Genomic DNA, 25,473 nt, shown 5'->3' on the forward strand with positions numbered 1-25,473 from the left:
ACCAGGACAACCATTTGCAGCGCTTCGCATTGTGATAAGAGCCTTAGCCTGAATGTGGAGTGCAACATAAGAAAACGAAGAGATGGCGGAGCTGTTGCAGTTTAGTAGCTTACCAAGTTCATTTTTGAAAAATCACTCTGGGGGAAGAGGAGTAGAGTTTACATAGCTAACAGTTTTTAAGTAACAGACTGCCTTGGGAAAAAATGGCATGTGATAACAACAGAAGTTTATTATTTCGGCAGACACTTGACAGACAGTGCTGGGCCAGGGGAGAAGAAGACGCTTCACATAATCTCAGCCCTGCTTCCTCTGGGTGGCTGCTCCCACCCCGCCCGAAACAGGGTTCCAAAGGAGGAGCCTTCTCTGGCTCCTGTGAGAAGTGTTTCTTTGGTGAACAGTATGCAGTTCCACGGATCTTTGCTGTGAATGAACACATTTTATGCATCTTGTGACTATGCATCTCTTCCCATTTTGGAGTGACCTAAAGGTGGCGCCCCTCGCATTTTCCGTCTTGTTATTTGCCTGTATTCTGATGGTGGATGGCATTGTTCGTCCCTTCTCTCTCCTTGCATGGAGTTCCCTGCCCCACTTCTCACGGCCTCGCTGCTGCTGTCGTGCACAGGAGAGGAGCTCTGGAACGTGAGCGCTGGGTGCTCATTCGGGGGTCAGGGCTGGCAGAAGGCTGCTGGCAGATGACTGACAGTTGTTTTCAGTAAAGGGAGTGGGTCTGGTGTGCCAGTGCAAGTGTGGGCGTGTGCTAGGATGTCTGACGATGAAGGAGGAATAGAGACTAAGGAAGGGAAGGTACTGTCTTGTTTTGGAAAATTATATTGGAAGGAAAACATGCTCTAAACTTGGCTTCTGCTGTTTTTCTCCAGGAAATTTAGGGCAGAAAGAAATATCCCTGTTTTCCCTTATTTAGATCTCTTTGAAAGTATTAACGAATGATGAGGATTTTCAAAGCCTCTCTGATAAGCAGCAAGTCCTTATGTATTCAAAAGGAGAAATATGAGTTTTCACTAAGTTTTCTAAAGTGCCTTTTAAGTGTCAGGTATTATGCTTGGGATTATCTCCATTTTGAGAAAACGGCCCTGCAAGGCAAATGCGTTGAGAAGGTGGGTCTGGAATCTGGGCCAAACTGAGCAAGGCTGGAATATTCGATTGCCACTTCAGCAAGGATAGGAGCATGGAGTCACACAGTACTAGAATTTTAGACTAAGTGCTACCTCTGATGTTATCTCCTCACCTTCCTGTCACAGCACCGTGATGCGGTAGACGGAGCACGGGGGCTGGGATTTAGAGGCCTAAACTCCACCACCTGCTGCTGCTTGACAGCTGATTCTGTTTCTCTGTTTATGAAATGGGAGTGGCCATCGTTCTTATGTGCGCAGGTTCGTAATGATGGTCAGAAGAATTGATGCTTGAGGGTGCACCCTCTTGAGGGTGCTCTGTAAACCGTCAAGTGACTTTCCGGTATTTGCTAATGGAGGTTGTTTTCTTTCATAGATGGGCGCCCAAGAAGGCATTAGTTGTTAGTTAGGCTTTTGGTCAGCAGAAGGATTATATATTTGCTTTTATATATATGTCTGGCTCTGAGTTTCTTCTGGTTCCCATCACTTTACTTTTCTTTCCTGTTTTCGGAATTGTTTCATTTCTACGGCAGATACTTAACAACGTCTTCTGTGTGTCGGGAGCTTTATTAGGCATTGGAGGTAGAGTGGCGAGTAAGACAGACATGCTTCTGGCCTTTTTGAAACGCTGGAACGGTACAGTTGAGTGACCTTTTTTTTCCTACTGGGATAAGTTATCCCAAACCTGACTTCCTAATACCCCTGGTATCTCTTTTTGTAATGGGTTGGACTCTAAATACCATTGATGCCAACTATGCAGATATTTCGAATGTAACTATTGAACTGAAGAAACTATGAGAAAGATGAGTTGTGGGGCTATTTCACAAGATTAGCCTGGTTTTGTGTCTACTTCAAGGGCAGGTGGCTTGGACTGTGGAATCAGCATCTGTGCAGTGCCTTACAACCGACTGTTACCTGAGAGTTAAACTGCTCACCTGGGCAGTGAAGATGTTTGAAAATCACTGTTTGGTATTTTGGTCATTAGAGCCCCAGGTTATTTTCCACTGTGCCGAAGAAGATTTGTATTAAATAGTACGTTGACCTTTGTTCACAAAGCAAGTATAACAGCTCAGAGAGGTCTGAGTCTCATGTCATTCACTCTTGTGACCGGGAGGCGTTTCCCCAGGATGCCCAGCTAGGTGTGGTCCAGCCCCAGGCTGTGCACAAATCCCTCGCAGGCATTAGAAACCCCAAGCCTGACTAGGTTAAAAGTCTCCCCCAGGAAAAACTGTGGAAGTCTTTATAATGTGGTTTATTCTGGATCCCACGTCTTGAGATAGGACTCCAGTTGTTCCTCCTCTTTCCAACTCGGTGATCTTCTGGGGCACTGGGAAGTAATCCCCTGTCCACTTCTGGCTCCTGTTCTGGTTGTCTGAGATGTGGTCAAAAGGAACGGGAATAGAAAGCACTACAGCAGTCCTCTTTTGATTTTCAAATGGCATGATGGAGGCCTTTGATGCCCCTGGAGCTGCCCCTGCCATTTTGGGTCCGCCCATTCAGCAGTCGGTGACCGTGTTGCTTCGAAAGGACTTTCAGTGTACGGAGCACAGTTCACATACACCGCTAATAAATGGGCGCCCAGCGGAGGCCCCGTGAAAGCCCGCCTCCCGGGGTGAGATCAGGAGGAAATGACACTGGCGCTGCGGTGAGCAGCATTTGTGTGATGGAGGGGGGAGGGGGAAGGGAGTATTGTAAGTGAAGGGGGAAATGTAAGGAAAGGCAGGAAGGTGCAAAGAGCGCAGGCAGCGGGTGAACACGTGCTGCCCTTGCGGGTAGTGTGTGTGAAGGGGCAGGGGATGGTGAGGCCTGTAAGAGGAAGGCCTGTGGATGCCAGCTAAGCAGTATAGCCGTCGGTACGGCCGGGCAGAGCCGAGGAGGTTTGGAGTGGGAGAGTGACCTGAGTCTTCATGAGGCTTAATCTGGCAAGTGCGGGGGAAGAATGGCAGGTGTGTCGAAATGGGTGGAAGGAGCCTGGTGCTAAACCCGTAAGCTGCCCCTAGGCTAGGAGGGGGCCTGGAGGAGGACAGGCTGCTAGCAGGGCTCTGAGCTGGCATGGGGGGTGCCAGGCGGGGACCCAACCAAGGCGACAGGCTTAAAGCTCGGGAGAGGGGCTGCGGAGGGAAGAGAGTGATTTCTGGTGTAGACGGGGTGAGCTTCTTGTCGGGGTGGACATTTGGCAGCTTTTAGATAGACCAGTAAAAGGATCTCTTCTGGCAAGTTCTGTGAGACGGTTCTCTCTGAGGTGATTCTCTAAAGGGGAGGGAGAATGTGACATTTAGGGAAAATAAAGCCCCCCTTAGTACCTACATGCCTCCCACATACCATCATCTGGCATACATTTTTCAGAAGAGGTCTTTCTGAGATTATTTTCCACATCACATCAAATGCTTCTGGGCACTCAAGAGTATCAAGTAGCAGGTTCCCATGACGAGGGCTCGGCCCGGGCCCACCGTGTGCCTTCTCTGAGTTCCTGGAATGGCCGTGACAGGGTGCCTGTGGGAGCCCATGCCCTACTGGTTCAGTCCCTCCTCCATGTTCCCGTCGGCTCCCCAGCATTCCCTGGGACCGGGCAGGGATCTGCGGTGAAGGTGTGAGCTGCAACAGCTTGGTTTCTTTTGCAGACCTTTGTGATAAATGTTCGTTAATTCCATGCTAAACCCACCGAGTTGACTTCATGTCTTGACAGTATTCATCATGAAGAGAATTCCAGGGATTTTAAGGATCAAAAGTCCAAGGAAAAAAGAAACATGACATTTTAAAGTTTGTACTTATTGACAGGATTTTGGTTAACCAGCTCTGTTACTGTAGTAGGAATTTTTAAACCATCATTTAAATTTTTTCTGTTGAGAATGAGACACTGACAAATCAATTGTAATCGTAACTCCTTATGCAGAAACTAATGAGCATAATGATGAAATTTAATTGAAAAATTGAAAAGTTTGGAACAATCGCAGTTTCATTTGTTAAACAGATATTGAGCATTTATGACAAACTGGATACTCTGTTGGGGCTGAATAACCAGATATTTTTACCAGTTCGTAAAATTCTTGTCAATTCTTAAAATTGGTAAGACTTTTAAATAAATTGGTTCTGCTATAAATTCACATTTAAGAATTTAGATAGGGCTTCCCTGGTGGCGCGGTGGTTGAGAGTCCGCCTGCCGATGCAGGGGACAAGGGTTCGTGCCCCGGTTTGGGAAGATCCCACATGCCGCGGAGCGGCTGCGCCCGTGAGCCATGGCCGCTGGGCCGGATGCTCCGCAACGGGAGAGGCCACAACAGCGGGAGGCCCGCGTACAGCAAAAAAAAAAAAAGAATTTAGATAATTGGCAATAATTAGGATGCAAAAGCACTAAAAAAATACCAAAGTGTCTGTAGCCTGTCTATGCAGGATTTACCAGAAAGCTGAGAAACAGAAGTAGTTTTGTGGAATAACAATAGTAACTGTTTAATAAAGAAGTTCTGCTTTTTAAGGAATTTTCTGTTGTAATTTTAGTTGTAATTCTAATTGATGATAACAGACATAAAACAATACTGTGATCACGTAAGTGATTAAATACTAAATTTTGTGCAACGAACTAAGTACTTGAGAATTGTGTTAAAGGAGACAGCTCAGGAAACGGTAGTTGGGAAAATGCTTGCTGGAGGTGGCGGGACTTGAACTGACGGGTAATACTCCTGGGAACAGGGACAGAGGAGACTATCCCAACCAAGGGGGCGACTTAATGAAGCCAGGAAGAGAGGACGTCTGCCTGCACCAGACTCAACACACCTGGTCGGAGGCGAGGACGGGTGGGACGGTAGAACAAGGTGGAGTGATGGGACATGGCCCTCGACCCCTTAATTCCTTCCCAGGTTCCTCAGCAGTAAAACATGGATGGTATTAGTGCCGACTCTGAGGGGCGGACTGTGAGATTAAACGAGATGATAAGTGTGAACGTCCTGGTGCATAGAAAGTGTTCAACGGACAGAAGTTGCTGTTGCTGTTAGGGGAGATGGCTGGGGCCCAACCACGAAGGGCAGGACTGCTTGGGAGTTGTCCTATTCTGATGTGATGGAGATTAGGAAGCCACTGAGACATTTGCCCCAGGTAGGATGTGACGGGGTAAATTAATAATGGTAGCTACCGTTTGAGTGCTGATGCGTGCTCTGTGCTTTATATCCATTACCTGTGGGCCTTTCCGTGACCCTGCGGTGGAGCTAGGGGACTTTGTTCTCTGCGGCTCTGGGAGAGGTGACGAGCACCTTGGCCAAGGCCACCTAGCTACCAAGAGGGAAGGCGAGGTTTGAACCCAGGCCTGCCTGGTTCCAAAGTCTCGGCTCTTTCTCCTCCTACCAGACTGCCTTGACCTGGGAAGCCATCTGTCAGGGGGCTGACGACCCCACGGGGAAGGAGTGGCTGGCTCAGGTCGTTGTTACTGCTACTGAAAGGGGGGTGGGTTCAGGATTCCCAGTGGCACACCCCCACCCCACCTCCCAGGAAAATAGGAGGAGGAGGAAGAGGAAAGAAGACAGCGGCACAGCAATGGAAAAAGAGACAGGACTCGGTGATTGGCTGTATGAGGAAAGAGGACGAGATGAGCTGGAGGTGACGGTGCTGTTAGAAATGAAGGCAGGCACTGGTGGACCCACCTTTCCCTGCACCTGGGGTCGGGCTCCAAAAAGCCCAGGCACTGCTGGGGGAGTCCCCAGGCTTCTCGGAAGAATAACTTCCTGTGGGTACACCCCTCGCAGTCACTACAGGGCTCACAGTAGGTCTTGCTGGGTGTAAGTGGCATGTTGCTTGGCTAACGTTCTGCTCTTGAGTGCCATCAGGGCCATTGGGGGTTTGTGGGGGAAGGAGTGACCTTAGGTAAGAGATATTTTTGTGTTTCTTGGGCCTAGGTCTACTTTTATGCCCTCTAGGACAGTGTTTCTCCCACCAGTACTGAAAGACCAATTCTTAAAATTTCCAGTCTATCTGGGCTGATACTTTTGTAAAATAAAAGAAGGATGTAAAATAAAAGAAGGATTACTAGAAAACCTGAAAAAGACATGGAGAATGCAAACTTGAATTTTTTGTTATTGGGTTCAACAGGTATAAAATCACTCTGTCACGTTGCCGTAAAAGTTTCTAAATGCGTATTCTCAATCTGTGTACTTAGTGTGTGTGTGTGTGTGTGTGTGTGTGTGTGTACTTAATTTTGACTGCAGGCTAGCAGACTGTTCATGGTCTGGTACACCTTGAGAGCAATGATCTAGGGAGAAACTTGGTTAAGCAAATTAGTAACAGGACGTTTTTGGAATAGATAAATGATTCAAGAGTAAAAATTGTCTTTCAGTTGGCATTTAAAATACTTTAGATGTGTGTTCCTGTGTGATCCAATGACATCTGTGACAAATGACATCTTTTCAGTAAAGTTCCATATTAGGGGGCAGGAATGTGAAAGAAATATACCAAGAACTGAGGCTAACATTGTTATTGTAAGGGATCCATAAGTTTAAAACTAGTAGCAATAGTTGGAAAAATTGGTGCTTTAAACTTTCTCTGTTGTTCTGAGAATCATTGTATTTCTTTTGCTCATTTAAGTTATATTTGTTCTCTCTATTAATGTTTGGTTTGCCTTTGAATTGATTTTTATATTTTGGTGCATAATTTTATGTATATTCTTTCACGGGGTAGTTGCTTTTTTTAATATAAATTTATTATTTTTCGCTGCGTTGGGTCTTCGTTGCTGCGCGTGGTCTTTCTCTAGTTGCGGTGAGCGGGGGCTACTCTTGGTTGCAGTGCGCGGGCTTCTCATAGTGGTGGCTTCTCTTGTTGTGGAGCACAGGCTCTAGGCGCATGGGCTTCAGTATTTGTGGCACACAGGCTCAGTAGTTGAGGCTCACGGGATCTAGAGCGCAGGCTCGGTAGTTGTGGCTCGCGGGCTTAGTTGCTCCACCGCATGTGGGATCTTCCTGGACCAGGGTTTGAACCCGTGTCCCCTGCATTGGCAGGTGGATTCTTAACCACTGCGCCACCAGGGAAGTCCACGGGGTAGTTGCTTAAGCAAACTAAAAAGAAAAAGTCTCGAGTTAACATATGCCGATATAGAGATCATATAATAATTTAGTTGTTCATATTTCAAATTTGATTTTTGACTCTGTCTTACATTTTGAGCATTTTTACTTTCGCTGCTCTTTCCTTGCACTGAGATCATTTGCTGTGTTGTTCCCTTAGCCTAGACTTCTCTTTCCCTGCCCTTAGGGCCCAGCCCAGGAGCTGCTTCCCTCCAGGCAGACTGTCAGCAGTGAAGGGGCTCCTGTCTCTGGCATCCGACTTCTGCTGAGCACCCGCTTCCTTGCCCACTGTCCCTTTTCTCCTTGCTCCAAAGTCAGGACTTCCTTTTGTTTTGCATCATACTATATATTACACTTTTCAAGGCTCTTTCATGTATATGTTCTCTTATTTCATCCTCCAGACAGTACCATGAGGTTGGTAGAACGGATTCTCATCCCCATTTTAACTGAGGTGAGGCAGGGAGAGTGTCCACATGGCATGAATCTTCATTCCTTTGCCAGGGCTCCCAGGGTCACTTGTGCCACTCAGGTCCAGACTGCCAAATGCTCAGGTTTTGAGCCTGTCATTTTGAGGTCCTCTTTTTTTTTTTTTTTTTGCGGTACACGGGCCTCTCACTGCTGTGGCCTCTCCCGTTGCGGAGCACAGGCTCCGGACACGCAGGCTCAGCGGCCATGGCTCATGGGCCCAGCCGCTCCACGGCATGTGGTACCTTCCCTGACCGGGGCACGAACCCGTGTCCCCTGCATCGGCAGGCTGACTCAACCACTGTGCCACCAGGGAAGCCCTTGAGGTCCTCTTTTTTTACACTGTATTTGTTATCTGAAAAATCTAGAATTCTCAGTGCAGTGTCACAGGCTTCTTTGGAAGAGAATAATCTTCAGAACCTAACCCTGGGGATGGTCCATAGAGAGCCAGAGCTGTGAACCCAGGAACCGCACACAGGGCCAAAGTGGGTGTTTTAAAGGATGTGTTCAGTTGTCTCCACCTGTGATTTTCAAATGACAGTGGGAGGGGTTGGGTTTCCTTTATTTCAACAATAACAGCCCAGCATTTTGGATTGCACAGAAGGTTTCTCATGAAGAGAAGATCCTGCTTTAAAAGGGGTGAGGCACTTTGAAAAATCACATTTAGCCCAAGTCAGGAGTCAGAATTTGGAGTGTGTGTGGTGTGTTTCCTCCCCATCCCCTTTACGGTAAAACCGACCTGTGTTCCAAATCCAGCCCTTCCACTTACTAGGTAGGTATGGTGACCTCGGCTGAGTTACTTAACGTCCCTAAACTTGTTTTCTCATCTGTAAAGTGGGGGAAATACTATCTATTTTGAAGGATCATTGTAAGGATTAAAGATGATGCATGTACCAGACTTGGGGTGCGGGCTCGACGAGTGAGAGTTACTTGGAAGCTGATGCAGAAGAGAGAATGTGACCCAGTACAGGAGTCACTGCCTGTGTACAACTGGCCATAGTAGTGGTTCTCAGCCTGGGTAGGTGTCAGAATCACCTGGAAGACTGTTTTAACTACAGCTTGCTGGGTCCACCCTGCCTGCCCCCTGTAGTTTGATTCATTTGGTGTGGTGCGGGCCTTGAGAATTGGCATCTCTTGAGTTTCCAGGTGATGCTGCTGCTACCGCTGGTCTGGGGACCACGCGTTGAGAATGACTGGGCTGCAGGTGAACTCACCCATGAGCGTTTAGGTGCTGTAGCTGTAGTTGAAAGCCGAGCTTTTATGTGGTTAAAGTTAACTTTGTTAGAAAGTGCTCGGAATGCATTTCACAAATACTGAATTTGGTATCTCAAGGATTTTTCCTCCTGAAGTCCAGGAGTCTTTGTTAAATATACTTGAAGAAGAATAAGCTACGAGAGTAACAGTTATAAACATATTGTGGATAGTCAGACAATACCAGATTGGCTGAGGTATGTGAAAGTGCTTTTATAAAATGCTAAAAACCGCAAAAATATTTTAATACTTTTTATTTTTAAGATTGAACATCATAATGGAGTATAAAATAGTGTAACTTAGATTTCTCATCTCAATGTGCTGTTTACCGTGTGTATTTTTCTCTTTCTCCTCCAGGCTGCTGACTTGAGTAAACCAATAGATAAAAGGATATACAAAGGAACACAGCCTACTTGTCATGACTTCAACCACCTAACAGCCACAGCAGAAAGTGTCTCTCTCCTAGTGGGCTTTTCCGCAGGCCAAGTCCAGCTTATAGACCCAATCAAAAAAGAAACTAGCAAACTATTTAATGAGGAAGTAAGTAGCACCCTGTCTTAGCTGTTAAGAATCCCTTTAAGAATGTATACGTTCTTACCGAGGGTAGTGGGCCTTATTTTACAGTGAGCGAAGCCCGTTTTCCATTCTCAGATGTCCTACCTAGTATTACCCAAGTTTAAATGTGGTGCGTTACCTTGTTGACTTTTACCTGTTCTTCCTTGGGCTAACTGTTCTGTGCATTTTTTATGGAGATGCTCAGGTGTCTATAGCAGGTGCTTTAAGAATTTTTTTATAATGGAGATAGGGATGAGACTTGTAGCTTGATATTTATAATTTAAATAAGAAAATAAAGAATTTATTCACATCACCAGAAAATTTCACGAAGATCAAAGAACTTGATAATATTTCCTTAGGTTGCTTAAGTTGTAGCTAAAATTTGGTGTGTATGTTTGACAGGCGTTTGACTGAGAATTTGTTCTCTTGCTCTTGTAAATGTTTGCTATTAAATCACCTTTGACATGGTTAGAAATCCTGGCACTTAAAATTGGATCCTATGACATAGCTTTTGCCAGTGTTGTAGCGTGTGCTGGGGTTTCTAGTGTCTTCAGTTTCATTCTGGCAGGAGCCTGAGATATCTGAGCTGTCCATTCAGGAACATGTCAACCATTAAACATAGTAGATGTAAGTTGCCAAATAGATTATATTTTTATAAGCGATTGAAGTGGCTTTTCAGCCCCAAGTATTGCCATTACATATTTGACGTACTTCCTCCTCTGTGTCTGTATGACTTTCCTAGTAAATGGAAGAGGTGAGGCAGTCTTGCTGAGTTAGAAGCCCTGGGTTGCAGTCTACTTGTGACCTCAGCCCTGGTATGACAAGAGCCAGGTCACATGGATTCCTCTCAGGAAGGGCAAGTGGTTTTGATTGTTGCATGGTTTTAAAGTCATTAACTTGGAACAGAAGTGCATTATAAATTCTGATTTTTAAGAAATAATTTTGCTTGGGGAAGAATACTCCACAAATTGCAGTTAAAATTCTGACTCTTTTTGCAGTCCCCGTGGTATATGCTGTCCATGCATATCCAGTCTCCAGCCACGGTGCTCCTGGTTGGCATTGCCAGTGGATTTGGTGAAATCCTTTGAACCATGCCATCTCTTCTTCTAGTTTCATCTGGGTTGACTGGAAACAAAACTTGCCGTCTGGATTGACAGAAGTATTTCAACCCATTTTCTGTTAAAAAAAAAAAAAAATCTTAAGCAGAAAATGATTCTGTTTACCTAAACATTGTATAACATCATTTGACGGAGTGACTTCTGAGTAGCTGGATGATCTTTTCGGGGGTAGTGGTGGGGCGAGTGAGGGCACAAAACTAGACCGCTCTGCATTCTTCATAGAAATTGTGAATTTGGCGTCACTGTGGGGTTTTATTTGTGTTTAGGTAGGGGACGTGTTTTTGAGGGGGAAGGGATTGGAGCCATGTAAAGGGCTGTTGGTAAACAAGGTCGGGAGGCTGATCGGCTGAGGATGGCACAGAATGCCACTTAGAGAACAAGAAGGGTTTGTGTGTCATCGCTGGGGGAGGGTGCAGCAGAGACCACAGGGCCCTGAGAGCACTCGGACGCATCAGCTAGACCCATTCCTTACTCAGGACAGCTGGGAACCACGGGCCGGAAAGCAGCTCCTCACTCTTCATGAGTGAAGCATGAGTTACCTCCTACTCTTTTTACATTTTATTTGAAAAATGGCTGTTCAAAGTTCTAGGATTGTGTATGGTTTAATACCAACTTGGCATTTACAGCTTGGGGCAGATATGATTGCCCTTCGCAGTGAGGACATTCTTTGGCTTGTATGGGTAACGTTCTCATCAGATTTTGCTGAGGATGTCTAAGAGAAAGGGTCATCGGGGTTTGTTTCTCAGAGAGTGCCAGGGATGGTGGTCGAAGCTGTCGTTAGGCTGTGCTTTGCATTGGTATGGGACGTGGAGGTTTCAAAGTGTTTTGTCTCTTTCCTCGGCTTGGGAGGGTGGGTTGCTGTCTCCATTGTGCGCAGATGAGGAGGTAGTCAAAGAGAAGGTAAGTGAATTGTCCACATCAGGTAACAATTTGATGATAGAGCTGGATCCAGAAATTAATTCCACGAGCTCTTATTGGTCATAGATTGTAAGCCCCACCATGTGTGGTTGCCAGATGGCCTCTTGCCTCCTCAGGAGCTCACAGTTTAGTGAGATGGACCGAAAGGATACTGGAACGTGTGTTATCCCAGTGTTATGAACAAAGTACCAAGGGATAATGTATTAATTGCATTCCTCAGTGTGTATCAAATATCATAAAATAAAAACAAAAGTTAAGTTCAGTGGGGACAGTTCGAGAAAGCTTCCAGAAGGTGACATTTGACCTGGGTTTGAAAGATGCATAGGAGTTGGAGGAGGATGAGAAAGGCCTTCAAAGCTGGAGAAAACAGCTTAGCATGTGGAGGCCAAGGGTGGCCACACCACAGCATGTGGGTCTTGGAGTGGCAGAAGTTAAAGCCAGACAGATGAGCTGGAACCAGATTGTAAAAGCCCTTTGATTACATGCTGGGAGATTTGGATCTGACACTGGATGCTGTGGGGGACCTTTGGGCTTTTATTTAATCAAGGGAGTGACAGGATCAAATGTGTTTTTTTAGAACTCTTGTCAGCACTTGTGGAAGGTGGATTGGAATGAAGAAAGAGAGAATGAAGGTAGCAAGACCAGTGAGGAGGCTCTAGTAACTGTCCAGGTGAGAGCTGAGGACTTGAACTAGAGTTGTGGCCATTTTCTCATCCATTTGACAGACCTTGATAGCCTACCACGTGCCCGGCACTGGGTCTGCAGCGGCAGATAACAGCTGCCCTGTGTTTCCCCTCCAGAGAGAGGGGAGAGAAGTGTGAACAGCACCACACACACACATACACACAATTACGGCAGATGGTGGTGACTTGTGATGTCAGAGGAGATAGAGGGCCTGAAGGAGAGACAGACATGGAGGCCTGCTTTAAGGGGACGTGGGGAGCGTCCGTCTCTCAGAGGAAGTGAAGTGCTTTGAGCTGAGCCTCGCCTGAGGAGGCCCCCAGGCAAGGAGCTGGAGGTAGAGCGTCCTTGCAGAGGGAGAGCCGGTGAAGGCCCCTGGAGGGAAGACCTTGGGGCCAAGAGACCTGAGAGAGGACGGTGGACCTGGGAGGGCGTTGTGAAGTGAGAGGGCATGAGTTTGGAGGCCCTGCCACTCAGGGCCTGAGCCGGGTTTGCTTCTTGGAGCTGTGGGATCTCACAGACGGGAGCAAGAGGTGGTCAGATCGATGTTTTTGAAAATAACCCTGGCTGCTTCTTGGAGACGGAATTGGAGAGACGAGGGAACAAATCTTGAGATTCTGGCTCACTTACTACACTGGGTAAGGTGGGGAAGGAGCAGGTGCTGGGAACAGAGGTAAAGATCAGAGTTCCGTTCTGTACTTGTTAAGCTTGAGAGGCCAGTAGGTGGTTGGATACATGGATATGGAGCACAAAACTAGACGTGAATTTTGGGAGCTGTCAGCATATATATAGTAATCATGTCCCTGAGATTAGATGGCAGGTCTGTGGAGAAGGCACAGTAGAGCAAAGACGAGTCTTTGCTAACTTCTAGATGTGTCTGGGGCTGAGCCCTGTTTATACTCCAAGATTCTGGTCATCTGCTCATGGCCCGCAAAGGAGCACTTACAACCGTCAGTGTATTACCATGAAATTTACAGACTCACAGCCCAGTGGCTAAGAACATAGACCCTTGAACCCGAATGCCTAGAGCTCAGACACCCTTCTGCCACTTACTGCCTGCAGGATGTGGTCTTTACTTCATCTCTTCTCCTCAGCCAGAAAGTGGATAAGAGCGGTCCCCGCCTGGAGGTGTGGTGAGGATGAGATGTTAGCAGAGGGCCTGGAGAGCAAGCCCTGGGGAGAAAAGTTCCAGGTGGAGGGAAAACTCAGAGGGTTTCTTTCACTAGAGCTTGGAGGAAAGGCTTCTTGGGAGGTGAGATACCAGCAGTTTTGAAGGAGAAGCACAAATGATTTTCCAGGACAAGAAGGTAAGAGCAGGGCAACCCAGACAGAGAAGCAACATGAGCAAGGCAGACGATGGGGACTGTTTATCATGACTGTTTGGTGTCTGTCTTACTCACCAGCGAGCTCCGCCTCCCATTACACACGTGCACGTGTGCGTGCACACACTCCACTATTGATTACTCTGACCTTTGCTCCTTTTTGGAGGTGTCTGGTGCATGAAAGTATAGTAAATGTTTGGATGGATGGATAGGTGGGTAAGTGAACGGAAAAGAAATGATAAGTTCCAGAAATCCACACTAGACCGAAGATAGGTGAAAATTTCTATCTGGGAATAGAGTGTATCTTAAAAGGTGATTTCCCCCCCCATTGATTAAAAAACTTAAAATACTTGTTTATAGAAAAAATTGGGACATAGAGAAGTACAAAGAAGATGGGGAAACATCACCTAGAAGTCCCATTGCTCACTGTTAACTTTATTGTCTTTGTAATTTTTTATGTTTTTAATGAGGCAGAACTGTCAGATTCACACCTTCTGTTAGAGCTGCTGGCAACCTTCACCTCCTGGTCTGGCCCTCAGTCCATCCAGTTCATGTCAGATAGCAGAGGTGAGCCCTGCTCCCCGGGCCGTCCCAGTCATACTGAGACCCTGGCCGCCGCACCAGTTCAGCCCCGGAAGAAGGCTGGTCCTTGCTAGCATCCCTTGGGGAATGATAGCCTAGATCCCCTGAGACACTGCTTTCTCTCAAGCCTTAGAGTAGACTTGACGTCTCTGTGTGTAGTGTTCTGTATGTTTTATGCCCTTGATGGTATCTAACGGCACATCTGATGAGCTCCCAGACCGTGGAGCCTACCTTCATGGTAAGGGTCACCAGGGAGGGAGAGGTGCCCTGGTCAGCGCCCGGAAGGGGTGAGGAGTCCACTTTTCATCACTAACGGTTACGATGCACTGGGGAGAAAGTCATAAAGGGGCAGTTTCTGTGTGGTAATGAACTCAGCCTTGTTTGCCTTTGTAAAAATTCTGATTATATCTGGGTTGTATCCATAGAACAGTAACTTCAAAGGATTTTTAAGTATGTTTGGTTATTGGGTGGATGTAAAATCTAAGAAGAACTTGTCGTTTCAGCTTCTTCATCCCTGGCGTGTAATGAGCCCCCCTGTTCTTGACTTTCTCCTCTCTCGCAGGTTGTAAGGCCAGGGCAGCGCACTGGGTAGGCTGTAGGCTCCTCGTGGACGCCTGTCCCTGCTGCTGCCTGAGGCTGTGTCTGCTCTTTCATCCCAGGCTGCAGGCTCCCTCTGCACGCAGCGCCCCCAGGAGTGGGGAGGAGAGGAGGCCCAGCTTCGCAATATTCTGTCTAGTCCTCTAACGACAGAGTGGCTCTGGGCATCTTGTTAGTTTTGTTTTTGTTGTTGCTTTTTTTAATCAAAGGAAGGAAATGAGCACTTAATGATCTACTCCTTAAAGTTTTGACATTGATAAAAATGACATCTGATCCTCTTTCACAGGGCTTTGAAATACCTTTCCCTAATACTTCCTGAGGGAAGAAGCAGCTGTCTTTAAATGCCTTTACAGAATCAAAGCCCTTAGTCACCGTTTTTGCTTGTGGCTACATTACTTTGTGGCTACATTACGGCTTTTCCAGCAGCTGCTGTGGTTTTGGAATTGTTTGTTTTTAGTACTTCTGTTATAAATTAATATCTGCATTGTAAAATGCATACCCAGCAACCCCCCAAGAATTTTTTCCTGCTTATCATGTTGATAGCAGTGAAAAAAAGAAAATTAAAAAGTATGTGCTTTGGAAAGCTTCATTTTAGCAGTGGTGCTTTAATGTGGTTACGGATTTATTTTTATTCTTGCTTCCTCTAAACTAGTTTAGTATAGTTAGAAAGTCTTGTTTGTGAATGCCATTAAGGACGGTAGTTTTGGTGTTTGTTGGACTTTGACTGGATTGATGTTAGAAATGAGGCAGTGTCTTCTGCATTCAGAAGGGGGAATGTGGGAGCCGTGGTGATTACCAGGGAGAGAAGTGGGTGCGGGAGCCCGCTTCCTGGGTAGGTGGCTTGACGTACAGACCTGGCATAGTAATACCCAGATTTTGGTTTCGGTTTTTATGGAAGTGATTTTATTTATTTATTTTATTTATTTTTTTTTTTTTTATTTTTATTTTTTGCGGTACGCGGGCCTCTCACTGTTGTGGCCTCTCCCGTTGCGGAGCACAGGCTCCGGACGCGCAGGCTCAGTGGCCATGGCTCACGGGCCCAGCCGCTCCGCGGCATGTGGGATCCTCCTGGACCGGGGCACGATCCCGTGTCCCCTGCATCGGCAGGTGGGCTCTCAACCTCTGCGCCACCAGGGGAGCCCAATGGAAGTGATTTTAAAAGTAGGCCTTTGAGTGTTATGGAATTTCCCTCTTTAATGGAAAGCTCAGTGGTCCTGCCAGATGACCTGAGCACCTGTCTTTCCCTGAGACCTGCCCCGCTCTCCTCTCCTTGCCCTTCCTGCCAGGGCGGCCTCACCTCAGCCTCGGAGCAAGGGGCTTTCTTCTCCTGGACCCCCGCCCAGCTCCCTCACTGCCTCCCCCCCTGGCCTGTAGCACAGAGCCGCCCCCAGCGACCCTGTGACGGGATGGAGGGAATCGTGATGCAGGGAGCAGAGCCCCTGGCCTGTGAGACATTCACTCAGTGTCAGTTCCTTCCTCTCCTCATGGGACTTCTGGCTGGTTTTCTCGGCTTTCCTTCTGCTTTCCTGACTTTTGTCCTGCTCCCTATAAGTAGTCTTTTCCCAAAGTTGCACACTCTCCTCCTCTTCCTTGTACACCTTCTGCCTTGGAGAGCTCAGGATGTCACAGATCTGGCTCTTACTGTTCACAGCCCGTTTCCTCATCTTCCACAGTCATTTTCATCAGCTGCCTACTCGATGAGGACACTTGAACTTCTCCCCAGCATAGTCACCCCTCCTCTCTTTTCTGTCACCCCCCCTTCCCAGTCACTCAAGCTCAAAACCTAGGAGTCTGTTCACACCCCTCCTTCACCCCCACCCCACCTCCTACTCCATCCAGCCTAGCCCACTGTTAAACAGTCCATCCTGCCACACCTCCGCTGGTCAAGTTTAAGACCTTTTTGTCCACGGACAATTGTCATAGCTTCCTAACTGGTCTCTCTTCACCCGCACCATTCTGTACCTGCTGACGGGAGACTTCACTTCATTCTGTTGCTTCCCTTTTCAGAAATCTTCAGTGCCCCTACTGTCTGCAGCAGTACAGCCAGCAGAAATATATTGTGAGCCACAAATTCAATTTAAAATGTCTAATAGCCACATTACATCAATTTAAAAATAGGTGAAGTTAAGATACTTTATCTTGGGACTTCCCTGGTGGCGCAGTGGTTAAGAATCCGCCTGCCAGTGCAGGGGACATGGATTCAATCCCTCGTCCAGGAAGATCCCACATGCCGCAGAGTAACTAAGCCCGAGCGCCACAACTACTGAGCCCTCGTGCCACAACTCCTGAAGCCCGTGCGCCGCAACTACTGAGCCTATGCGCTGAAGCCCGCGTGCCTAGAGCTGATGCTCCGCAGCAAGAGAAGCCACCACAATGAGAAGCTCGCGCACCGCAACAAAGAGTAGCCCCCGCTCGCCGCAACTAGACAGAGCCCGCGCGCAGCAACGAGGACCCAACGCAGACCAAAAAAAAAAATGTATTACTTTATCTAATACATCCAAACATTATTTCAACATATAATCAATATAAAATTATGAATGAGATACTTTCCATAATTTTTCAGGTCTTCAGGATCTAGTGTGTAATTTACACTCACAGCATGTCTCACTTTGGACCAGTCACTTTCAGGTGCTTGGGGCTGTGGGATTGGTCAGCACAGGGATTCAAGGTCACAGCCCAGACCCCTTAGCCTGGTACTGCATGTCCTTGAGTCCCAGCTCACGATTCCAGACCTAATTTCCTGCCCCTGCTCAGGTGCTCCAGCCAAAACGGTTACCGTGCACATCCGCAGACCCGACTGCACTGGGCTGAGCCTCGATCTGGCCGCCCGGCCCCACCTGTACTCGGGAGCTCCTCAGGGGACCTGGGCTTTCGCCAAGGGTGTTTTTTCAACATACTCAAACGCATCATCCAGATCACGGCCCCACTGACACTGGAGAGGTCAAGCCCGGCGGGGAAATCCTGTTAGTTAGCTCTGAGAACTGACCAAGATGCCTTACTTTTTTTATTAGACATTTTCTGGAACAAAAATATACCCTTATGGTGCAGAAAGTGGGTTGCATTCTTTATATTTATTGAATAAGATGTTCTAGGTATTTGTTTTTTAATTTCTGTTCTCTAACTTTTTTGCTAAACCCAAACCAAGTGATAGCCCAGGGCAGTTTACTTCAGTGACTCCGAGCTAGCCCTGAAGTTGTGCCTCCCACTGCCCGGGGTCTGCAGGAGGGGCACCCTGGTTTATTGACGTTTGTCGGTGGCACAGAAGGCGCCTTTGGGGCTGACGGGCCTGTGCTGGGTGTCATCTTACCCGCTCCATCCCCCTTGCACCAGTGCCTTCCGTGTCTCTAGGATGAAGAGCGCTTGGTTTGCTCCCCCACCATCGTCCCCTCTGTGAGGATGCTCTGACCTGCTTCCTCCCAGCCCGCTTCTTCTGCTGCCCCTTTACCTCTTTGCTCAGCGCGCCCTCATCCCAGAGATAGAGGCCTTTCTAGGCCTTCCTCCTTGAGACTGGAATCACTCTGATCCTCCTGCCCTTTGTCTTCTTTCCCTGGTTGGGTGTTGCTCACAGTACAGCACTCCTCACCGTCAGATCCTGTCAATTTCACTACCTTTTCATCCCACTTGAACATCAGTTCCACTCAGGAAGGGATGTCTGTCTGTTGGTGCTGTCAGTGCCTGGCGTGTAGTGTACATTCAGTAAAGGATGGAAGGAGGAATGAACGAAACATGAGTGGGTGGTGAGCGGGAGGGACCACAGGCGAGTTTGCGGACCTCTCTGATCCTGTTTCTTGGTGGGTAACACGGCAATAGCACCTACCTTCCTATGGGGAAATGAGCACTCATACTTACACTGCTGGTGGGAATATAAATTGTTACATCCTGTATGGGAGGTAATTTGGCGATATCTATAAAAAATTATGAATGTATGTACCTCCTGAGCCAGCTATTCCAGTGGGAATTTATCCTGCAGGTATATTTATACATGTGAAAATTGCCATATGCGCAGGTTATTCTTTGCTATACAGTGTCCTTCAGTGGGGGACTTCTCAAATAAACCACAGTATATCCATATAATTGAGTACTCTGCAGCTGTAGAAAAGAATGAGGAAGCTGTCTTCGTTCCAGTACAGAGAGACGCACGTGTGTGACTGCATGAGAAAGCAGAGGCCCAGACAGCGAAAAAAAGGGAGTGTGGATAAACTTGTATCTGTGTTTGTCTTGTCCACGCAGGAAGACACTTGCAGAGGTAAACAAGAAGCTAATGACAGTAATTCTGGGGGCAAGGGATCTGGGATGGAGGAAAGGGGTGTGAGTGAGGCTTTCTACTGGATACTTTTATTAATATATATGAATTATAACTGTATTACCTATTAAAAAAATAAAAGCTTATGTTGCGGGGTTATTTTGAGGATGAAACAGCATGTGTGCAGAGCCACTGCTCAGTGCTTGGCCACAGAGTAGATCCTCAGGTTGGAAGTTAGCACGGCTGTCCTGATATGCCTGCCACGTACCCCAAGATGAAGCAGACGTTTTCCCTGCACTTGAGCACACAGTCTGGTAGGGAACACTGATGGTGTAGAACAACTGAGAAAGCCTTCCCACGCTAGAGTTGGATATGTGGTCCTTGAATGGTTTTGGTTTGCAGTTGCTTAAGCTGCTGTACCTGCTTCCCAAGTGCTGAGGTGTGACGTGTCTACATGGGGGCCCCAGCAGGGGCACAGAAGGTGGGCTCAGGTTTTTGTCCGTAAGTTACATCCACGTGTCTACTTACAGCAGGCTCAATGCACCTTTTGAACGTGGAGTAAAGTCTTTAAATGTGTCTCGTCACCCTAGTAACATGTATTTTAATAATGGTGCTATGATTATTTATCTCCATTCCTCACAGTTGCAGGGAAATACCATTTTTACTTGACAGCATTCCAGTTTTGAGTTCTAATGGAATTATTTTTGTTTTGCCTTTTTAAGCCAAAAATAAAATTTTTCTCCTAACCATAGTGCTAGTTTTTATGTCCATCCTTAAAATTTTCCACACATGATAGAGTAACGGTGGAGAGCTGTTGGGAAAATTGAGATTAGATTTGGTTGTGGTGAAATGTGAGGTGCAGGGGCTGAAAGCCACACACCGCGCCAGGGTACGGCCAGCAGCCTGGCTTCTCAGCCTGAGGTCGCTTCTGTAGCCGCCCAGTGAGGCCACCAGTGGGGGTGAACCGGCACCACCCTTGGACACTAGGCCAGCAGACCAGTCCCGGTTAAGGGATCAGGAGTGCTGGGGCAGCCTGAGCCCGGTGGGTACAGCAAGGTCTGCTGGGTGGGGGTAGGCTCCCTCAAGACCAAAGCCCTGACCTGGTCTCGTAAGGTGCCTCTGACCTCTGTGGAAGAAATGGTGACGGTCTCGTGGAAACCCTGACAGAGCAGCGCTGGGCTTCCAGGTTGTTGGCGTTAGCATAGGTCAGCTGCCGTATACAGGAAGGTCACCGGGCAGGAGAGGAAAGAGGCAGGGGGTGACAGTGCGGCTGTGACACTGCAGAGCGACAGCAGTGACCCCTGCTGCTCAGTAACCCTTGCCGGGCCCGCTAGCCCCGGGCCCTCATGCCAGGCAGGGTCAGGCCTCTCCACTCCTCCCTGGCTGGGACCATTGTTGGCCACCTCCCTTCCAGGGCCTAATTTTCTGCAGCAGTTTGCATGTTTCATTAGTCCCTTTGAAGAAACCAAGTGTTTTCATTTTCTGTGACTTTCTGTAAAGATGCAGCACACACAGCAGACACACAGCGCAAGGCCGACAAGGCAGGAGGCCCTGTGTCCCGGTGGGCTTCCCGTCCCTGTGGCCTGTGGCCCTCTGAGGCTCGAGTCGAGGAACCCCAAGCACGTGAGGCAAGTGGGAGCGTGTAGCTCACCGAAGCCCGCCGGGCTCCCGAGACACCCAGTTGCCAGGCTGGCAGTGGGGAGCGTCTGGCAGCAGGACCTGCTGAGAGCTCAGGGGTCTTGGGAACTCCCAGATGGTTTCTGGTGCTGTGATTTGGGGACCAGGCAGCCTCATGGAAGCCGCTGTGCCAGTGAGCCCCACGAAAGGTCTGCAAGCAGGGAAGCGTACTCGGGGGGTGGTCGTCCCTTTGGGGGGTTTCTCCTTTTGCCTTTTGTTCTTTTAAAGGCAAGACTCCCGACCTGTGCCTGTTAAAGAAACAGTTGGTCAGTGGATCAAAAATAAACGTGGAGCAGAGTGGCAGGGATTAGACACATACTCCTGAGTGTTAATCATCTGTTTATTTTTTTAAACACCACCTTGTTCCAAAGAAGATGGAGGGATGGCTTCTAAAGATACACACATGACAGCGACCGTGAGTGAGGAAGTTGCAGTGCATCAGGGCCAAGGCAGAGCCCAGGGAGGTGTGCGTTGCTGTCCTGGGTGCTGCTGGCTGCACGTGGACTAACCACCCCCACCCCCGCCCCAGCAGCCGGAAGAGGCAGGGGTAGTCAGCACGGGGCACGCGGGGCTGATGCAGTGCAGAGAGCCCCTGGGGGCCCAGGGCTCCCGGCCGTGGGGACTGCGAGACTTTCCCGGGGACCTCGTAGTGAGGACCCTGTGCAGGTGCAGGAGTCACGGGCCCAGCCGCTCCTGGCGTGAGACGTGCGAAGTGCCCGGGGCTGTCCCTCTCCCCGGTGTGTCCCGGCGCCCGGTATAGTATCTGTCGGGCACATACTAGGCTCTCAACAGTGTTTGCTGAATGACTGACTCGGTGAAACCCAGTGGCCTGACACCCAGGTGCAGTTCTAGAAGGTAATTCCACAAGGGGCCAAAATGCCTTCGCTGGCCTGACCGCGGGATAGGACGTGGAGTGCCTGGATGGACACGTCCCTTCTCACTGAGAAGCAGACAAGTTTTCTTGCTGGAAAAGTAAACCTTTAAAACTACTCCATTGTGATAACTTGTTCTCCTTTGTCTTCACAGAGACTAATAGACAAGTCACGAGTAACCTGTGTCAGATGGGTTCCTGGTTCGGAAAGCCTTTTCCTAGTAGCCCATTCAAGTGGGAACATGTACTTGTATAATGTGGAGCACGCTTGTGGCACCACAGCCCCCCACTACCAGCTTCTGAAGCAGGGAGAGAGCTTTGCCGTGCACACTTGCAAGAGCAAATCCACGAGGAACCCTCTCCTCAAGTGGACGGTGGGCGAGGGGGCCCTCAACGAGTTTGCTTTCTCCCCAGATGGCAAGTTCTTGGCGTGCGTGAGCCAGGACGGCTTCCTGCGGGTGTTCAGCTTTGACTCAGTGGAGCTGCACGGCACCATGAAAAGCTACTTTGGAGGCTTGCTGTGCGTGTGCTGGAGCCCGGACGGCAAGTACGTCGTGACGGGCGGAGAGGACGACCTTGTGACCGTCTGGTCCTTTGGAGACTGCCGCGTGATCGCGCGGGGCCACGGGCACAAATCCTGGGTCAGCGTGGTGGCGTTTGACCCCTACACCACTAGCGTGGAAGAGAGCGACCCTATGGAGTTAAGTGGCAGCGACGAGGACTTCCAGGACCTTCTTCACTTTGGGAGAGACCGAGCAAACAGTACCCAGTCCCGGCTGTCCAAGCGGAACTCGACCGAGAGCCGCCCCGTCAGTGTCACGTATCGGTTCGGCTCCGTGGGCCAGGACACGCAGCTCTGCTTATGGGACCTCACGGAAGACATCCTTTTCCCCCACCAGCCCCTCTCCAGAGCAAGGACGCACACGAACGTCATGAACGCCACGAGCCCTCCTGCCGGAAGCACTGGCAACAGCGTCATGACCCCCGGCAACTCGGCGCCCCCTCCCCTGCCGCGGTCCAACAGCCTCCCGCATTCCGCCGTCTCCAGCACCGGCAGCAAGGGCAGCATCGCGGACGGGGCCATCGCTTCCGGGGTCAGCAAATTCGCGACGCTCTCACTACATGACCGGAAGGACAGGCACCATGAGAAAGATCACAAACGAAACCATAGCATGGGACACATCTCTAGCAAGAGCAGCGACAAACTGAACCTAGTTACTAAAACCAAAACGGACCCAGCTAAAACTTTGGGGACGCCCCTGTGTCCTCGGATGGAAGACGTTCCCTTGTTAGAGCCGCTCATCTGTAAAAAGATAGCACATGAAAGACTGACTGTATTAATTTTTCTTGAAGACTGTATAGTCACTGCTTGTCAGGAGGGATTTATTTGCACATGGGGAAGGCCTGGTAAAGTGGTAAGTTTTAATCCTTAATGCTGCACCAGATCTAGAACTTGAATAGGTAGTGATTTTTTTCTTGCGGGAGGGGCGGGGTGGACAATGAATGTGAATGACACTTCTTATTCTTAATGTAAATCTAAATGCATCAGAGCCATAATTTTGGATACTGCATGCCATGTAATTCTGAATCATTTGATAATTCACCTTAGAACGTTTAAAAAATATAATCAAACTAATGGCCAGCCAAGTCAGTCACCCTCCTGGGAGTATATAGAGTCCCGAGGTTAGCGCTCCTGTATTAGACTATTTCGATTTTAGGGAAATCATGACAGTGTGGGGAAACAGCGACTTCAAAATGCTAAAATTAAAATTTCTGCTTTAACTGGAATATTTTTGCTTAACTACTCAATTAGAATATTGTACACCTGATCAGTGTGTGTTCAATATGAACGGCCATTAATTGTCATTTATAGTCCAACTTTTTATCTTAATCATCAAATGTTTAGGAATCTATGAAATTTAACTTTAGGAACAAAGTGTTCAGCAGGGTTGATTGATATTATTTTTACATCGTTCTGGCAATCCACAGAAAGAGAAGAGCCTTAATTTTTAAAACCCATTTTAGTCATTTTATGACAATTAAAATTGTTTAATAAACATCTTTTTTCAAAGAAGCAGCTTGTAGCACTTTGATTGAGACTCTGTGCACTAAATAAAATACCCATGTTTCTCAGAGCCTGGACAGTTACCGCGAACTGCGGGCTGAGGGCGCCAGCAGTGTTGTCAGAAGTGCCTCTTGCCACACGAGCCAGGATCTTTTATGGTGGATGTGATTTGCTTACGTTTTTTCCAACAAGGGGAAGGAGCTTTTCTTTTCTTTTCCTTTTTTTTATTTTTTATTTTTTGGTGTGGGTTTTTGTTTTTTGGTCAAAAAGGCACATGACCGTAGGCCCTAGGCAGACTCCTCAGCCTTGTTTGTGAAGACTGATAGGCCCCCAGGGTTCAGAGAACTTGAAATTTTTCCCTCGTTTGGGTTTTGTGTTCCCACCAGAGGGGAAGGGCAGGTGCAGGTTGCTCCTCTTCTCCTTGGAGGGCAGTCGTGGTCCCGGGTCTTCCGGATCATTCTCGGGATGCCCTCGGCCTCTGTCTCAGGGACCGTCTCCCCTACCCCGGCGCCTGCCCCCGGGGGCCTGTGGCTGCTGGGGGCAGGGCTGGCTCTCCCTCTGCCCGGATGGCTGGACTCTTAATTCCTTCAGGTCCTTACCAGCTGTCAGACGAGTTGCTTCTCAAATTCTAGTTTTCACAGTGGATGAGAGGGCTCTTTGGCCCGTATGTTTCGTGTCAAGACGATGATGATCTCATTTGTTAGCTCACTTTGGTCACTTCTGTTGTGCACACGCCTTTGTAATTAAATATAGAGATACTGATCATTGATACTGGTTTGAGTAGTGAACGCGATTCAGCCAAGTGCCGACCTGGAGGCTTCAGTTTGTCAGGGTGCGAGACTCTGGTTGATGGAGCAGCTCCGTGCTCTTACAGCCGCCCTCCCGGGAAGGCCAGGCCAGCTCCCCGCTCCACACGCATCTGGGCCGAGCCGTTCACTCTGTGTCCCCCGTGCTCATTAGTGTGGTGGTTTCTGCGACCTGTGACAGCGGGGGTGTGACCTGTGACAGTTCTTCCACGTGAGAACCTCGGGCCGGTTCATGCATCACGGTCCCTGGGGATGTTAATGTCCTGTCAGCCTTTAAGATACGGTCCTTTGTTCCTAAATGTTAACTGATCTGAGGTAGCAAAGACAGCCATGCTTGTGGACTGTTTCAGCTTTGGAGGCTAGGAAATTGGGCCGTCAGGTGGAGAGCAGGAGCCAGCACTCCATGTGCAGTTTCGCGTACCTGCATAGTTTTAGGAATTCAGTTTCAAATGCTTCTGAGGCATTGAGTATGCAGTTTCAAAATTCAGGACTTTGTAATTGGCCCAAGTGGCTGAATCCCAGGTAAGTAGCCTTCACGGGGGAGTGTGTCGCGCACAGCCTTCCGATTCTGAGCGCTGTGCTCCTTCAGCGCGGGCAGGAGAGCCACGGGCGGGGCCCGTGTAGCTGATGCTTGTGCGACGGGGGCCCCTTCTGGTTCCTTCTGTCCTTCAGCGTCCGCTGGGGCAGCTTACCCAGGGGCGGTCTGTGGGTGGGAGCGGGGGTGGGAGAGGCAAGAGGAGGGTGTTACTGGCCCCTTAAAAAACAAGCCCCGCAGCGCGCTCGTACAAGCCGGGCTCCATCTCCTCCACGCCGCCCCCACATTAAACCACCGTGGTCCCTGCACAGTTTGGGGTTTGGGGCTTGGTCACAGTCTCAGTCTTCCAGCTCCTGCTGGTGAGTGTATCCTTGATGTCTGGCTGGGGCCCTGGCTGAGTGTCAGGTGCCGGGGAGGGGCTGCTTGGCCCGGCCCGGCCCGGCTCGGACACGGCAGGGCGACGCTGCTTCCGCCCGCTCTGCCCCTCTGATGCCTCCGCCCTTCTGTGACAGCCAGCAGCACCCTTTTCCTGCAGTCAGGAGGGCAGAGCGCGAGGTGCTCTCCAAGACCAGGACTAAAGTCGCCGGCAGCTTGAGGAGAGGGGGCACAGGGCAGG

At 48.8% G+C, this 25,473-nt stretch overlaps 1 protein-coding gene across 13 annotated transcripts in view; it reads left to right on the forward strand.

Moving 5' to 3' along the window:
• WDR20 (WD repeat domain 20) overlaps positions 1 to 25,473 on the forward strand; it is a 65,160-nt gene that overhangs the window by 32,188 nt on the left and 7,499 nt on the right. For 2 of the 13 annotated variants that reach the window (XM_024758945.1, XM_024758933.1), the window contains exons 2-3: positions 9,245 to 9,427; positions 21,866 to 23,239. In XM_024758945.1, coding sequence (XP_024614713.1) covers positions 9,245 to 9,427; positions 21,866 to 21,889 — 207 coding nt within the window. In that variant the 3' untranslated portion in view covers positions 21,890 to 23,239. Of the gene's footprint in view, positions 1 to 9,244; positions 9,428 to 10,440; positions 10,598 to 12,055; positions 12,149 to 18,525; positions 18,907 to 21,606; positions 25,458 to 25,473 lie in introns of those variants that run through there. The other 11 variants (XM_024758949.1, XM_024758972.1, XM_024758894.1 and 8 more) reach the window with 11 other exon arrangements.

This window comes from Neophocaena asiaeorientalis, unplaced genomic scaffold (assembly GCF_003031525.2).
Source record: "Neophocaena asiaeorientalis asiaeorientalis breed wild unplaced genomic scaffold, Neophocaena_asiaeorientalis_V1.1 scaffold476, whole genome shotgun sequence".
Taxonomy (NCBI): Eukaryota; Metazoa; Chordata; class Mammalia; order Artiodactyla; family Phocoenidae; genus Neophocaena; species Neophocaena asiaeorientalis.